The sequence below is a fragment of the Miniopterus natalensis genome, chromosome 17, assembly GCF_054644295.1.
Source record: "Miniopterus natalensis isolate mMinNat1 chromosome 17, mMinNat1.hap1, whole genome shotgun sequence".
Classification (NCBI taxonomy): domain Eukaryota; kingdom Metazoa; phylum Chordata; class Mammalia; order Chiroptera; family Miniopteridae; genus Miniopterus; species Miniopterus natalensis.
In genome coordinates this window covers 8,605,196-8,620,074 of record NC_142097.1, presented here as the reverse complement: position 1 = coordinate 8,620,074, position 14,879 = coordinate 8,605,196, and the positions used below count along the sequence as shown (strand labels likewise).

The 14,879-nt window shown below is 38.6% G+C and overlaps 1 protein-coding gene across 1 annotated transcript in view; it reads right to left on the bottom strand.

The window, feature by feature from the left end:
* Positions 1-14,546, bottom strand: part of STX8 (syntaxin 8) — a 220,663-nt gene extending 206,117 nt beyond the window's left edge. The window contains exons 1-3 of the mRNA XM_016222457.2: positions 14,480-14,546; positions 8,548-8,647; positions 2,439-2,533 (exon numbers count right to left, since the gene is read on the bottom strand). Of these exons, the coding sequence (XP_016077943.1) occupies positions 2,439-2,533; positions 8,548-8,647; positions 14,480-14,496 (212 nt within the window). The 5' untranslated portion in view covers positions 14,497-14,546. The remainder of the gene's footprint in view (positions 1-2,438; positions 2,534-8,547; positions 8,648-14,479) is intronic.
* Positions 14,547-14,879: the final 333 nt, after the last annotated feature.

Genomic DNA, 14,879 nt, shown 5'->3' with positions numbered 1-14,879 from the left:
TATGGAGAAAACCTTTTCTAAGAATTACAACATCATAAAGTATACCTAATAAGCCACAGAGAACACTGTTTAATCTTTCTGATGATTAAGAAGGGTCTTGAGGATCTGCACTATAAACAGCATTTGTCTTGGCACTGCAGCAACATGCCAATTAACAGGGAATTCTAGCTGAAGACAAACCAAGTGACACTTGACTGTGATTTCTACTAAAGGAGAATTCAGCTTTTAAGCAACTGGCTTTGGGGCCAGACAGCCCTGCGTTTGCATCTCAGCTCTTCCATTTCACAGCTGTGGGGCCCAGGGCAAGTTCTCAAAGGTTCCTCCCCTCAGTGTAAAAACTCCTCTGCGGGAAGGAAGAATTCTCTTTCCAACTCCATCAGTGCCTTGGGGTACAAAGTCTGACCTGGCCTCAATGCCCTTTTTGTAAAGAAGGGAAGAAGCCACCCAAACAAACAAACATTATGAGGTTAGCAGGACTGACAAGCTGCTATCTGATATGCCTTAAATCTGGAGGATAACTGCCACAATATCTACGAAGAGGAAGGTCGGAGAAGGGAAGATGTGAGGGGGAAAGGGAATTAAAAAGCGGCTTCATAACATAGACACTACATCTTTCTTTCCACTCTATCAAAAGAAAGCCTCCCTGAAAATAGAGGTCTGGAGCGCCCCCATGGGGTCAGATTATCTAAATTTCATCCTTAGTATTGGTTTCAGTTCCGGCAGAAACAGACCCAATTGTCTGAAAAAATATATAGGATTTTAAAGGAAACTGTCATATTCCAGTTCAGTTTTTTATTTCCCCTAGGAAATTCTAAATTATCCACATTAAGGTCCTTAAATATTTTCATAATTCTGTTTGGTATTTTTAAATGCTTAGTGCTTACTCCAGCAATTCTAAGATCACCACAAAACCAGTCTATAATATTTCAAAAGATGGTCAGCCCACGAGCACGGAGAAGAACAAAGTACATTATTACTGTGGAATGCCTACTACTTTCTATAATTAATAACCGCCAGAAATTATTAATAGAGAAAAGTAAAAGTTCTTATTCTGTATTTTTTATGCTCTAGATGCTTAGCGCATAAATATTATTAGATGAATAATAATCAATTACTTCAATGAAAGTTAGCAAGTACATAGTTGTTAACTTTGCCTTGTGTAACAATACTTAGTTTCCTTTCTAATAAAACGTCACACCTTGGTCTCATGTGCAGACTTCCCCATACTTAGTACTAAAAGTGGAGAAAATAGCCCTACCGATCTGAAACTGCTTGAGTTCTATGTATTAAGACCTGTCGATTTTGATAAAATAAAAACTCTTAATATAATAGATTAACTGTGCAGTAAGTAATAAATGATACCAGATGGAGGGTAAAGTTACAAACTAAATGTATCAGAATATTCCAATTATGTTAAAAAATAAGGTCCCACTTACTTAATGAAATTAAACTTGTACTTTGAAGCCTTAGTCGGTTAATAACTGAATATTTGGAAAATCATGCAACTAATCTAAACAAACCTCCCTGGTGACATAAAGGGGGTTACACTTGGAGAAAAATATATTTTAAAACATTTTCTACTGTTTTATCTAAAAAACTACATTCCTACATTTTCCCATATTTAAAAGTGGGCAATAACAACTATTTCCTGAGATACTACAATTTGGGCTTTGGATATGAACTGCTGACAGTTTAAAGAAATGATGAAGAGAGGACCAGTTTGAGGTCAGTTCTCAAACCAATATAAATTCAGGATTTATTAGTTAATAGAGGTCACATGTATTTTGCTAAATTGATCATATTATGAATTTCTAAAAAATAAAAAAAGTGTTTTAATACTTGACAGTGTTGGTGGAAGGTCGAGATGATGACACAACCTGCTTCAAGCAACTGCCCCCACCTCAAAAAAATTTCCCAACCCTGAGGCAGTGTCTTGTACACTATGGAATAATAACAAGGCAAACAAGCTCCATCTCAATAATCTACATACACAGAAAAAAAATGTATGGTCTCTATTGGTATTGGCCTCTCGGAAAAGAAAATGGATCATTCAAAACTCAGGAACTCCCAAAGCAGTCACGCTCGGCCCGCGGTGGGAGTTCCTGCCGGAGCAGGGCGGCCGTCCCTGGGCAGTCCAGGCAGCAGCAGCGCGGGCTCTGTGTAAACACACTGACAGAAAGCACTGGCTTCCTGCGCTGCAAAGGCTACACCCAAGCAAGTTCATTCCTTCAGGATGTCTTGCTTGGCCAGCATATACATTCACTGTATAACATGTAACAGACACTTAGAACAGAAACCAACATTATAGGCAATATTTTGGAAACCAGGTCTTCCTCAAGCTGTGGAAAAATCTGGGTGGCCCAGATTACTTCCTTTCTTAAAATAAGACTGTTTTTCCGCCCACTCTAGGAAAGAGGTGGAAATGTTTACATGGATACATCTGATGTGTTGACACAGCTCTTAGCAATAAGTCCTTCAAAAGGGCGATCTTTTCCTTCAGATTCTGCAACAAAGCTCTGATTGTCACGGTAAGCTGAAAAGAAAAGAACACATCCTAAGTATGCTGGTTCAGACGGATAGAATCTACTAAAAGTATCATGTAAACACTGCTTTATGCATATTAGTCCATCAAGGGAGGGCTGGAAGACACACTTAGCCAGCCTCCCAATGACAACCTCAGAGTCGAAGGGATCTTAATGGTCACTACAGTCTGACCAGGTGGTAAGCCAGTCCATATCTGAACACTGACATTGACCAGAAACAGTCACTTTGCCCTTATACTGACTTCTGTCCCCTGAGAATCGACCCTCTGATCCCATCTGTCCCTCTCAGAGCCATGCGAGAAACTGTTCCCCCGGCTTTGTTGCCCCTAGTGAGAACTCCACGATGCACTCAACCCTGCTTCAAACGACAAGACGTCAGGTCCCACTGCCACCAAGGCCAGTCTTCTCTAAACACACTGGTGTACTTATAATTCATTTAAAAGTTTTATAGCCGTGTGTTCTTTTTACACAAGAGGAATGTTAACCATACATCGCTCTTTTTCCAGGATTGTGTGAATTTTTTCCAGTCATTTTATAAACACACAGGAAATTTCTGTTTGTGACTCTAAGTGCTACTTTAAAGGATGGAGGAAGAGTGGAGAGAGCCTTTCAGGAATTTAGAAATGTGAAGAATAAAATTGCCCCTGTAAATTAAACACTGTCAGCCATGGATGAAACCAGAGATATGTTTAAAAAGACAAACTATCACAGGTTTCATTTGCTGTCTTGTTAAAAGTATACAACTACAGTGGAAGCAGGGGCTCCCTCCTTAGATTGACAGTGAACACCAGAAACTAGCCAAGGGTTACACACATGAAACAATCCTCAAAGGTATCAACAGCCAAGAAAAGTCTAACCTTAACTATTCTAATACCTCTGGGAACCACAGAAAAACCACCCAAGTGTTTATGGGGAAACAACAAGGAGGGGGGATTTCTCTTCATTCAAGAAGAGCTAAAAAACAAACAAAAAAAGCAACACACACACACACACGCCTAAGAAGGGTCTACAAAATTATTTCTCTTCATTCAAGAAGAGCTAAAAAACAAACAAAAAAAGCAAAACACACACACACACACACACACACACACACACGCCTAAGAAGGGTCTACAAAATTAGAGACCAAAAGTATTCAAGAGATGAAAGAGTATGTAGCCATTAAGAAGTATGACTGAAATATAAATTTGTTAACATAGTAAGATATCCATCATAATTTATTAAAAACAACAACAAATCAAGTCATAAAACAAAATGTCACCCGCATAGGGAAAAAACAATCCAGGAACTAAATACATCAAAATCGCAAGAGTGGTTACCTAAGCAGTGGGGAAATGATTACTTTTATAATCAGGAAAAAATTTTTAGTATCATAATTTAACAGAAACTTTCCAAAGCACAGAAAAAAGAAGAACACTTAATTCATATTTCAGGCTAACACATGCTGGTAACAAGCACTGACAGAGATACAGGAAAAAGGAAACCACATGCCAATCTCCATTAAGGATTATAAATATAAGTCTTTTTAAAATGTTAGCAAAGCAAATTCAGAATTATATTAAAAATTACAATATACCACCACCAAGTAGAATTTACCCTAGTAGTTTAAGAATAGTTTGATGTTAGAAAATCTAATAATAAAGTTAATAGTGTTAATGATTAAAAATGGAATAAACATATGATTAATACAGCATGGGAAAAATTAATTAAAAACAAAACAAAGAAAGAAAACTATGAATGGAACTCTACTGCCTTAATTGCAACATTATTTAACTTTGGTCTAGAAGTTCTGACCAATGCAATCAGATAAAGAAATGTATAAGAGCTAGAAAGGAGATAAAATATCACTATTTGCAGATTGTTAATAGTTTATTTGGAAAAGTTAAGAAAATCAACTGAAAGATTACTAGAAACAGGAAAAGAATTCACTATGCTGATCAAACATAAAATGAAAAAATCAAGGGCATTCCTACATTCAGTAATATCTAGGGAGAAGTTTTTTAATAATTATTTTTAAACATCATTAACAAGATCAACACAATCTAAATATTATCTAGCACAGCACCTGGCATATAGTAACTGCAGAAAATACTGCTGAAGAAATGCGTAAAAGGAAACAATCGTAAAAATGTAAATGCTCTCCAGTTTAATCTATAATTATAGTACACATCTATTCAAAATCCCACTTGGAGCTGGCCGGGCGTGGCTCAGCAGCTGAGCATTGACCTAGGATCCAGGAGACTGCAGTTCGATTCCCGGTCAGGGCACATGCCCAGGTTGCAGGCTCCAACCCCGGTCGGGGGCCTGCAGGAGGCAGCCGATCAATGACTCTCTCATCATTGATGTTTCTATCTCTCTCCCCCCTCCCTTCCTCTCTCTGAAATCAATAAAGATATTAAAAAAAAAAAAAAATCCCACTTGGAGTTCTTTTATAGGAGAGGAGGTGGTAATTTGAGGCACGGCACAAAATTCTTTTTAACAAAGCTGTGAAAGATCACTCTAAAAGAAGGATGAATGAAGAAGAATATAGAAAATTTAGGATTGGTATAATAAAGGGGCAGTAAACAATCAGATATTAACTCTTTATAAAAGCTACAAGAGTATGATGCTGGCAGTTACCAACAACTTCATTAGTGCAACAGAACAGAAGGTCCAGAAACAGTACAGTTGTGTAAAAATTCAGTGAATGAAATACAGAATGTTTTGTATGTTGGGAGGGGAAGGTAATTAATAATTTAGCAAGTGGACAGGGAGGATCAGATGCCTACACTATATCAAAATAAAACTCAAATATTATAAAGATTTATGTGTTTAAAAAATAAAAACAGAAGAAAAGCTTAAGAGGTAGACACAGGTAGACAGCTATCCAAAGACATTGACAAGGCCTGTATATTGATACTGAACTCAGAAACCAATTGTTTGTCTTTACCTGTCTGCTAATGAGAAGTCATAATAATAGTTATACTTGTTCTTTGTTTTTTTCTATTTAATCTAACTATTTGTGATTATCGAACATGTATAACTGTTCATACTCTTCTATGGCTTATGTTAATGTTATACAAGATGCCAAGTACAGAAAATGAGACAGACAGCAAAACTTGGATTATGATAATTCACAGGATAGAACTGATCCAGAGTGTTTTTTCGCAGAGAAGGCCGTAAGACCAGACTGCCTTCCAATTACCTGCCCTTCCTTTTGGGGGAGAAATTCGGCCTCCACTCAGATCCCATGGTAACGGCATTGCCCCATCCCCAAAGGTCAACAAGATGATGTTGATACTGAGACCTCCTAGGAATGAACCTTCCTAGGCCCGAGAGACCACACTTTCTGACTAGAAGGTTGATCATCAAAGCATCCTTCGTATTGATTTATGACCAAAAGGGACAACTGTGGATGAAAAAGGGGGTTCTATGGAAAGTAACCTTAGAGGGTGATCTGACCATAAATCCCTAACTGGGCAGGTCATGGTGGGTTGTTGTGCCCCAGGCCTATAACTTCTTTAGTGAAAGGTTTTAAGGCAGCCCCATCCATTGTTCTTGTATATCTGGGTTAAAACACCTTTGAAATACCAGAAGTAATACCCCTGGAAGCGGGTATTACCCTCAAGAGAGCAAATCATCTTGTTAACGATCTATAATTCAATTTCCACCGTGCTTTCTCCAGTCTTCCTCACTCCCTCCTCAATCTCAGATGCATAAAAAAGCTGCAAAACTGTCCTTTTCCAGAGCATTTGCTATCTTGCTCCCTAGCATCGTTTTACTCATAAAAATTCAAAAACAACTTAGACAATTAAGGAAAATATTATAAATAGAGCTCTGAGTGTGAAAGACCTTTTTTTCAGGTTTTTTTTCTTCTTCTCATTTTCAATTGACATAAAATATTATATTCGTTTCAGGTGTACAGCATAGTGATTAAAAAGCCTTTCAGAGTATTATCTCCCCTTCCCCTATAAGAAAAGACCACAAATAAAAATACTTGTAATTTCAAATAAAATTTTTTGAAGTACATGTTAAAAAATGTCATTTATAAATCGAAAGCCAAATTAATAGAAAAATATTTGTACCAAGTATGTCAGATCAAAGTTTAATATAGTTAATGTATATATACAGAACACTTTAAAATAAGAAATAACAAGTTAGGTTAAGGACATATCCATATACAGTGAATTCATAAAGGAAGAAATAACAAATATACAAAAAAATATACCAAAAAAATGTTCAATGGCATAAGGAATAAAAAAATACATAGTAAACTTTTGTATACTTTCAACTAATAGGGTGAGAAAGATTTTTAAAAGATAATCAGAAATGGTATAGAAATATAATCCTGTAATACAAGATTAAAATTCAAAAGGCTTAAAATTTTCTACAACCTAAATTGAAGAATTTGCTCTAATCTGGGCAATAATCTAGCCACAATGAAAACTCATTTACAATTAGAAATAATCTAACTGCCCAAGAAGATAGTACTGGTTAAATGGATCAGAGATCCAAATGTTAAAAAAGCAACCCATACATTTACTAGAAGAAAACAGGAATAAGTTCCTTTATAACTCTGCAAATATAAAAACTATGAGTGAAAACAGAAAAGCAATTAAAGAATGATAGTGAACTTAAAAAAAAAAACACCTTCAATGAAAGAAGATACCATAAGCAAAGTCAAAAACACATAATAAAGGGGGCATACTAATTATATAATAAAAAGCTCATCTCTCTAATATATAAGGAGCTCTCGAAGACTAAAAAGGCCAATAATCCAATAGAAAAATGGGCAAAAGACAAGAAGTTAGTTCACAAAAATATATATATAACAGTGCTTAAGCATGTGAAAACATACACTTAACTTGATTCATAAAAATCCAAATTAAAACTACACTGAAATATCATATCTCACTTATCAGATTGGCAAAAATTCAGAAGATGGACAACAGGTCAGCCTGTGAAGAAATAGAAACTCTCGCACATCCCTGGCAGGGGTGCCAAAAGTGATGATAACCCCTGTGGAAGAGAGTCTGGCAACAAGTAAAAAAAAAAAATTCACACGTCTTGGTTCTGAGACTTCGCCCTTAAAAGACACTCTGCAAATACAAAGAAGAAAAGCACAAAGCTATTTATTATGGCGTTATTCATAACAATAAAAGACTGGACACAACCTAAATGCCCATTTTTAGAAGACAGATTAAATGAGTACATCTACACACTAGAATACTATACAGCCCTAATGAACTAATATGGAGAGATTTCTGCGATATATTACTAAATAAAATGAGCAGGATACAAAAGAGCGTTTTGTTTAAAGGAAGAGAAAAATACACACACACAGAGAGATACTCATTTCTGCAAAAAGTAACACAGGAGGAATAAACCCAAAATGAGCGAAAGTGGTGAGCTACAGGACACAGGTGAAGAAAGGATGGGGAAGTATGAGACACAAACAAGACTTTAAGTGTAGCTTTGCATATAATTTTGACTTTTTTAAACAATATAAATGTTTTACATATTTAAAATTAAATCAACAAGGTGAGGGGGGAAAAGTAAACCCTAAAAATGAGCATAAATAGAAACAAAGGATAGCATAAGATGAAGAAAAAAAAATCAATTTTACATTTTTAAATGTAATGTGTAAAAAAGACTTATTCTTTCAGTGAGAATGGATACTCACAGAAATGAGGACATTGCCTCTGGTCCTGCAAAACCTAAAAGATTTTCTACCTGGAGGGAAAGTGTACCAACCCTAGAACCAGATTAAAATTGTTAGAAACTTTTAAGGTAAAACAGAAGAAATTAAAGAGATGTCATGCTTTATTTAGTCTCGGTGATTAAGGAACTATTACCTGTTTGGTTGTGACGTCAATGAGGCAAACCTAAGCACATAGGCCATTGTACATGCACACATATACACACACACACACACACACACACGCACGCACACTCAGAAATAGGAGGGTTTTCAGACCTCAGAGCGCAAACAAATCATTTCAAGTACTAATTCTCTCCTGGCCTTACCTTGGCTGTACTTTCACCATTTCTTTCATACTGGTTTCGTTGTTGAATTTTCTCAGCAATCTCTTGTGCAATTTGGCAAGTAGAATCGTATGTGGAGAACCTGGATCAGTCATAAAGGGAGAAAAATGTTTAAGGCACTTTCAAAGAAATTTCTGCATTATATATTTATATACTATATATATGAATTTATATATATTCATGTATACAAAAAAAAAGAGGAGGTAATACAAGACGTCAGGTAATTAAGAAAATAGGAGGGAGGCTCCTCAGGAAAACTGGGTGTTGGGCCCAGCTTTGCTACATTTCCTCTTTTTCTCCTCCATACTGTCATCTATAAAAAGAACAGCTTAGTGCAGGTATCACACTCCCTGGCCTCAAATTATACCAAAGCTACAATAACCAAAACAGTACGGCACTGGCAGGAAAACAGACACAAAGAGCGATGGAACAGAACTGAGAGCCCAGAAATAAACCCACATGTATAGGGTGTCCCCCAAAATGTATACACACCTTTGAATAATTATAAAGGCAGTGGTTGGTTGGTTGGTTGGTTGGTTGGTTGGTTGGTTGGTTGGTTTGCTTGTTTGTTTTTCTAATCCTCATCTGAGGATATTTTTCCCACTGCTTTTCAGAAAGAGTGGAAGAGAGAAAGGGGGAGAGAGAAGGAGAGAGAGAGAGAGAAAGAGAAAGAGAAAGAGAGAGAGAAAGGATGTGAAAGAGACACATCGACTGGTTGTCTCCCGCACGTGCCCCGACCGGGGCGAGGGATCGAGCCTGCAACAGAGGTACGTGCTTTTGGCTCGAATCAAACCTGGACCCTTCAGTCGGCAGGCTGGTGCTCTAACCACTGAGCAAACTGGCCAGGGCAAGGCAGTGTTTATTAAAATACATTTCATTTTCAAAATTGAGCTATCCACTGTTAGAGTGTGTATACATTTTGGGGGAAACCCTGTATGTGGGCAACTAATTTTCATCAAGGGAGTCAAAAACAGTGGGGAAAAGAAAGCCTCTTCAATAAATGGTGCTGGGAAAATTGGAAAGCCACAGGTAACAGAATAAACCTACACTGCTATTTGACACCATACACAAAAATGAACTCAAAATGGATCAAAGACCTAAATAAAAGACCTGAAACAATAAAATACATAGAAGAAAACATAGGTACTAGACTTATGGACATTAGTCTCAGAGAGGATTTTGTCAATGTGACTGCAAAGGCAAGGGAAGTAAAAGCAAAAGTAAATGAATGGACTTTATCAAACTAAAAAGTTTCTGCACAGCAAAAGAATTCACCAACAAAAGAAAAAGACAAACAACCGAATGGGAGAAGATATTTGCAAACAATACCTCCAATAAGGGGCTAATATCGAAAATATATAAAACACTCATACAACTCAACAACAAAAAAGGAACAATTCCATTAAAAAATGGGCAGAGAACATGAACAGACAATTCTCCCAAGAAGACATACAAATGGCCAACAGATAATGAAAAGATGCTCAACTTCACTAACTATAAGGGAAATGCAAATCAAAACCGCAATGAGATACCACCTCACACGTTAGAATGACTATTATCAACAAGACAAGTAATAAGCGCTGGCGAGGATGTGGAGAGAAGGGAGCCCTCATGTACTGCTGGTGGGAATGCAGATTGGTGCCGGCACTGCATGGAGTTTCTTCAAAAAAATTAAAAATGGAACTGCCTAATAACCCAGTCACTCCACTTCTGGGTATATATCCAAAGAAACCACAAACACTAATTTGAAAAAATATTTGCACCCCTGTGTTCATTGCAGTGTTGTTTACAACAGCTAAGATTTAGAAGCAGCCCAAATGCCCATCAGTAGATAAGTGGGTAAAAAAGCTGTGGCATTTACACCATGGAATACTACTCAGCAGTAAAAAAGAAGGAAATCTTACCTTTTGGAACAGCATGGATGAATCTGGAGAGTATTATGCTAAGTGAAATAAGCTGTTCAGAGAAAGATGAGTACTATATGATCTCCCTTATATGTGGAATCTAATGAGCAAAATAAACTAACAAACAAAAGAAACAGACTCATAGAGAACAGACTAATAGCTGTCAAAGGGGAGGGGGCATTTCAGAGCTGGGTGAAAAAGGTGAAGGGATTAAGCAAAACCACCACCACCAAAAAAACCCTCATAGACACAGACGACAACAATATGGTGATTATCACAGGGAGAGGAGGGTGGCGGAGGCAGAAGAGTGGTAACTGGGATAAATGATGACAGAAAGAGACTTGACTTTGGGTGGTACAAATGATATACCATACACTATACAGATATATTATAGAACTGTACACTTGAAACCTATATAATTTTATTAACCAACGACTCCAATAAATTCAATAAAAGTTTAAAAAAATAAAAAATTTCTAAAGAGGAGCTTAGATCTGGCTCTGTGGTTCCAGAACATACACATGAAAATCAATAATAAGGTATGCTACATCTCCCACCAAATGTGGGATATAATGGTATTTCTGGGGTTCTGAAGTGAAAGAAATTACTGTCATCGAGGCACTCAGACCTGACAGCATAAGGCCAAAGGTTACATCTTGGGCTGAGGCACCAGGTCAAAGCAAGCCTCTCATTCTGACAGAAGGGAGGGGCACATGTTAGACCTGGCAAAAGGCACAGGTGCAGGAAAAGATGAAAGGAACATGTGCTGGTCCATTCAGCTTAATGGTGGCCCTGGGTGAGATGGTAAAGTTTAAAATGATAAAGGGAAGCTAGTTTCTTTCTTTTCTTTTTTTTAAAATATATCTTTATTGACTTTGAGAGAGGAAAGGAGAGGGAGAGAGAGAGAGATAGAAACATCAATGACAAGGGTCACTGATCGACTGCCTCCTGCAGGCCCCCAACTGGGGATCGAGCCCGCAACCTGGGCATGTGCCCTGACCGGGAATCGAACCCCAATCGCCTGGATCCTAGGTCGATGCTCAACAGCTGAGCCATGCCCACCCAGGCAAGAAGCTAGTTTCTGAAGAGCTGAGAACACCAGCCTAATCAGATTAGACTTTTAAGAGAATTTCAGAGCTGTACGTGCTACTTTGACACATAAAGCAAGGCCTTGATTAGGTGGAAAGAAATGCTAAAGGGCAAAATGCAGGGATATTGCCCCCAATCCTTACTCATATTCTCACTTTAGCCATAAATAGCAGCAGTTCTGAAACTTTGCTACATATTGAAATAATTGGGGACTCTTTAAAAAAACACCAAAAAAACCAAAAAATGGCCACCAATTTCTGGCTCCCACCTCTGAGCATTCTGGTTAAATCCATAAGGGGTTTATCCTGGACAGGACGAGTTGTGAAGGTTCCTAAGTGGTTCCAATCTGTAGCAAAGTCTGGGAACCACTGGTCTGGAGGTAATAGGCAACCTCACCATGGCATCAAGCATACAAGTGCCTTAAGTACTAGTTTAGGAAAATTAACCTGAACTCTGTTTACATAAACTGTTGGGAAGGAGAGAAAAGTGGCAGGAGACCAGTAGAAGACTTCTCAAGCTATTCAATTACATAACCAGTCACCAGTATTTACTATCTGCAAGGCCTAAGGCTATAAAAGATTGGACTATGGTAGAAATAGCATAAAAGAGATTTAAAGGAAAAAACAAAGGCAATTTGTGAATAATCTGATGATACAAGGAGTGCAGAAAAAGTGGATGATTAGTTTTTAGGCCTAAGTGATGCCATGACAGAGACTAAGGAATTGGAAGAGGGAAAATAAACTTTCAGGTTATCAACTGGGCCTTCTTCCAGCACAAAAATACTGAATGCACAGTTAAATTGATAGATGTATAACATTTACATTAAAATACACTCAGAAAAAAAAAGATGTGAAGGACAGAGATGAAATTAAAATGGCAAAATATTGATAATTCCAGAAATTGGGTTATGAGTATATATTTTTTTACCTTCCATAATAAAATTTGTAAAATATAGACTCAAAAAAACCCAGTGTTTGCTAATTCCTTGTTTTTGTTACTAACAAAGTTTGCAGAAAATAAGTTCAACAAGAATATAAAATTTACGGTGTAATGTAATTTTTCCAAAAATGGTATATCATCAACAAATAAGTTGCCCTAGCAGTAAAACTAATTAACTTTAGCAAAGAGCCAGTTCAGAGACAATAATCACTCGCTACTTCTGTCACACAGTGAGCTTACCACTTGCTGTGATATGCCACTAAAACAGTAACTGCTGTATTCCATTTCTAAAAGCTAGGACACTACTCAGGAGTGAAGCATCATGGACTATGGTTTTCAACAGCAAGAAGGCAAAGCTACAGTCCAGTCTTTGTAAGTTTTTCAAAGTCCTGTTCCATATTCCTTTCTACCCTCCAGATCAGCAACCCATTTTACAAGGTAGCTGATGCTGGCACAGCCAAGTTCCCTCGTCGTTTCTTTCAAGAGTCAAATGAGAAAGCCACTGAATCAAGGTGCTTGAGAGGAACAGGAAAAATTATGTTTTTTCAACATTAACTGTGGAAGAGGCTTGGGGTCCAGTGACAGCTTCCACCACTCTAAATGGATAACCTGGGCCTCTCCCTTATCTCTGAGCTTTATATTCTACCTTCTGTGCAAAGTGAGGGAGTCAGCTTTCAGGAGGTGGGGAGCAATTTAGTAATATGTTATTAAGGGCTTTAAAATGTTCAGCCCCTTGGATCCAATAGTTTCACTTCTCATAGGTGAGCCAAGGAAATGAGATGAAATAAAGGGGCAGTCTTTATAATAATTAAAAACAAAAAGCAAAACAAAAATACCCTAATATTACAAAGAGGTACAAAGAGGGCTTATTCATGGCATTATTATGCACCATAAAAATGTTTTCAGTAAATATTTAATAATATGGAGAAATGTTCCATTTTGTAAACATAGACATACACATATATTATATATAAAGTTAGAAATTCATTTTAAAAATCAATAATGGCTATTGTTCCAAATGATAGTTAAAGATGTCATTTTTTTTTCCTCTGCAAATATTCAGTATTTTCTAAGTTTTCTATAGGGATGTATACAATTGTCAAAAATATGTGGGAAAAATCAGTGTTAAGTCAAGCCATTGGCCCAGATAACCTAGACCTCAGGTAGTGCTAACTTTGATCTTGCAACCCATTCTCATGTCCAGACTTAAGCAATTATAAACTATTAGAAATGTCAACATAAGACATACACTCCAACAAGAACTTTACAGAACTACAATGTTTTTAATTATTAAACAAAAGGCTCAAGTCCGATATGACACAGCAATATGTTCCTTGGGATCAAAACTGTGTCATTCATCATTCAGTCCCGGGGGATTTAATTGTTGAATAAGTTAAACAATTAAACGGCTATTGTTTTACTGCCGCGGTTGCAGCTGTGGAAAGTCTTCATATTGACTCAGGTGTGGGGGGTAAAATACCTTATAAACAAACGCATCATTTCCCTCCCGGATTCCTACAAGTTTTCTGAAGGGCCCACAAGACGTAGGTCTTAGTGCCAAGAGGTTACGAACTGGCCGGTGACCACGGATTCTGAACCCGTGAAATAAGGGGGTTCGCCAGATGGACAGGCACCCCGCAAGGTTACTTTACACTTCCACAGGAGTCGGGGGACGCCGGCCTCAGCCAGCGCCACAGAACTCCCGGCGGCGAGACACAGCCAAGAAGGGACAGGGGAGTGTTCCGATTTCAGCCCGAGCCCTCAGCCCCGCGGGTCCAGCCGGTCTCCCGCCCGGGCCGCCTCGCAAACACCGGCGCCGGCGGGATGCGGCAGCGTCCCCGTCGGCGGGGGAAGGGTCCCTGCGGCCCCGCCTCTCATCCCAAAAGGCCTTCGGCCGCAAAGCCCCAGCTGTCGCCCGCTCCCGGGAGACACGGCCCACCCTCGAGACCCTGCGCTCGCGGCCGTCGGCCCCCGGGACTCACCAGGGGTCCGGAGCCATAGTGCAGCGTCCGCCGGCGCCGCGGACACTTCCTGCTCGCAGCCGCTGACTACGGCGGCCCGCGCGGCCCACGCCTCGCGCTCCGACCGAACGCGCCCGGAACCTGCAGTTTGCGAAGCGCAAAGGCTCCGGGTCCTCAACACTGTGAGGACCGAAAGCGCTCCCCCGGGGAACGGCGGGTGGGAGCGATCGGCTTCCGCTGAGAGACGCCGACAGCTGGGTGCACAGAAAATAAAATTGTTGAGCGAAATTTAATAATTTTCCCTGGAAGTGGGAGCGCCTCAAAACCCCAGCAGTTAATAGAAAATTGTATCCTGCTTAAAACAAAAGCGATCGCGGTGATAATTACATAAAGGTATAAATTTACTAAAACTCACTTTAAG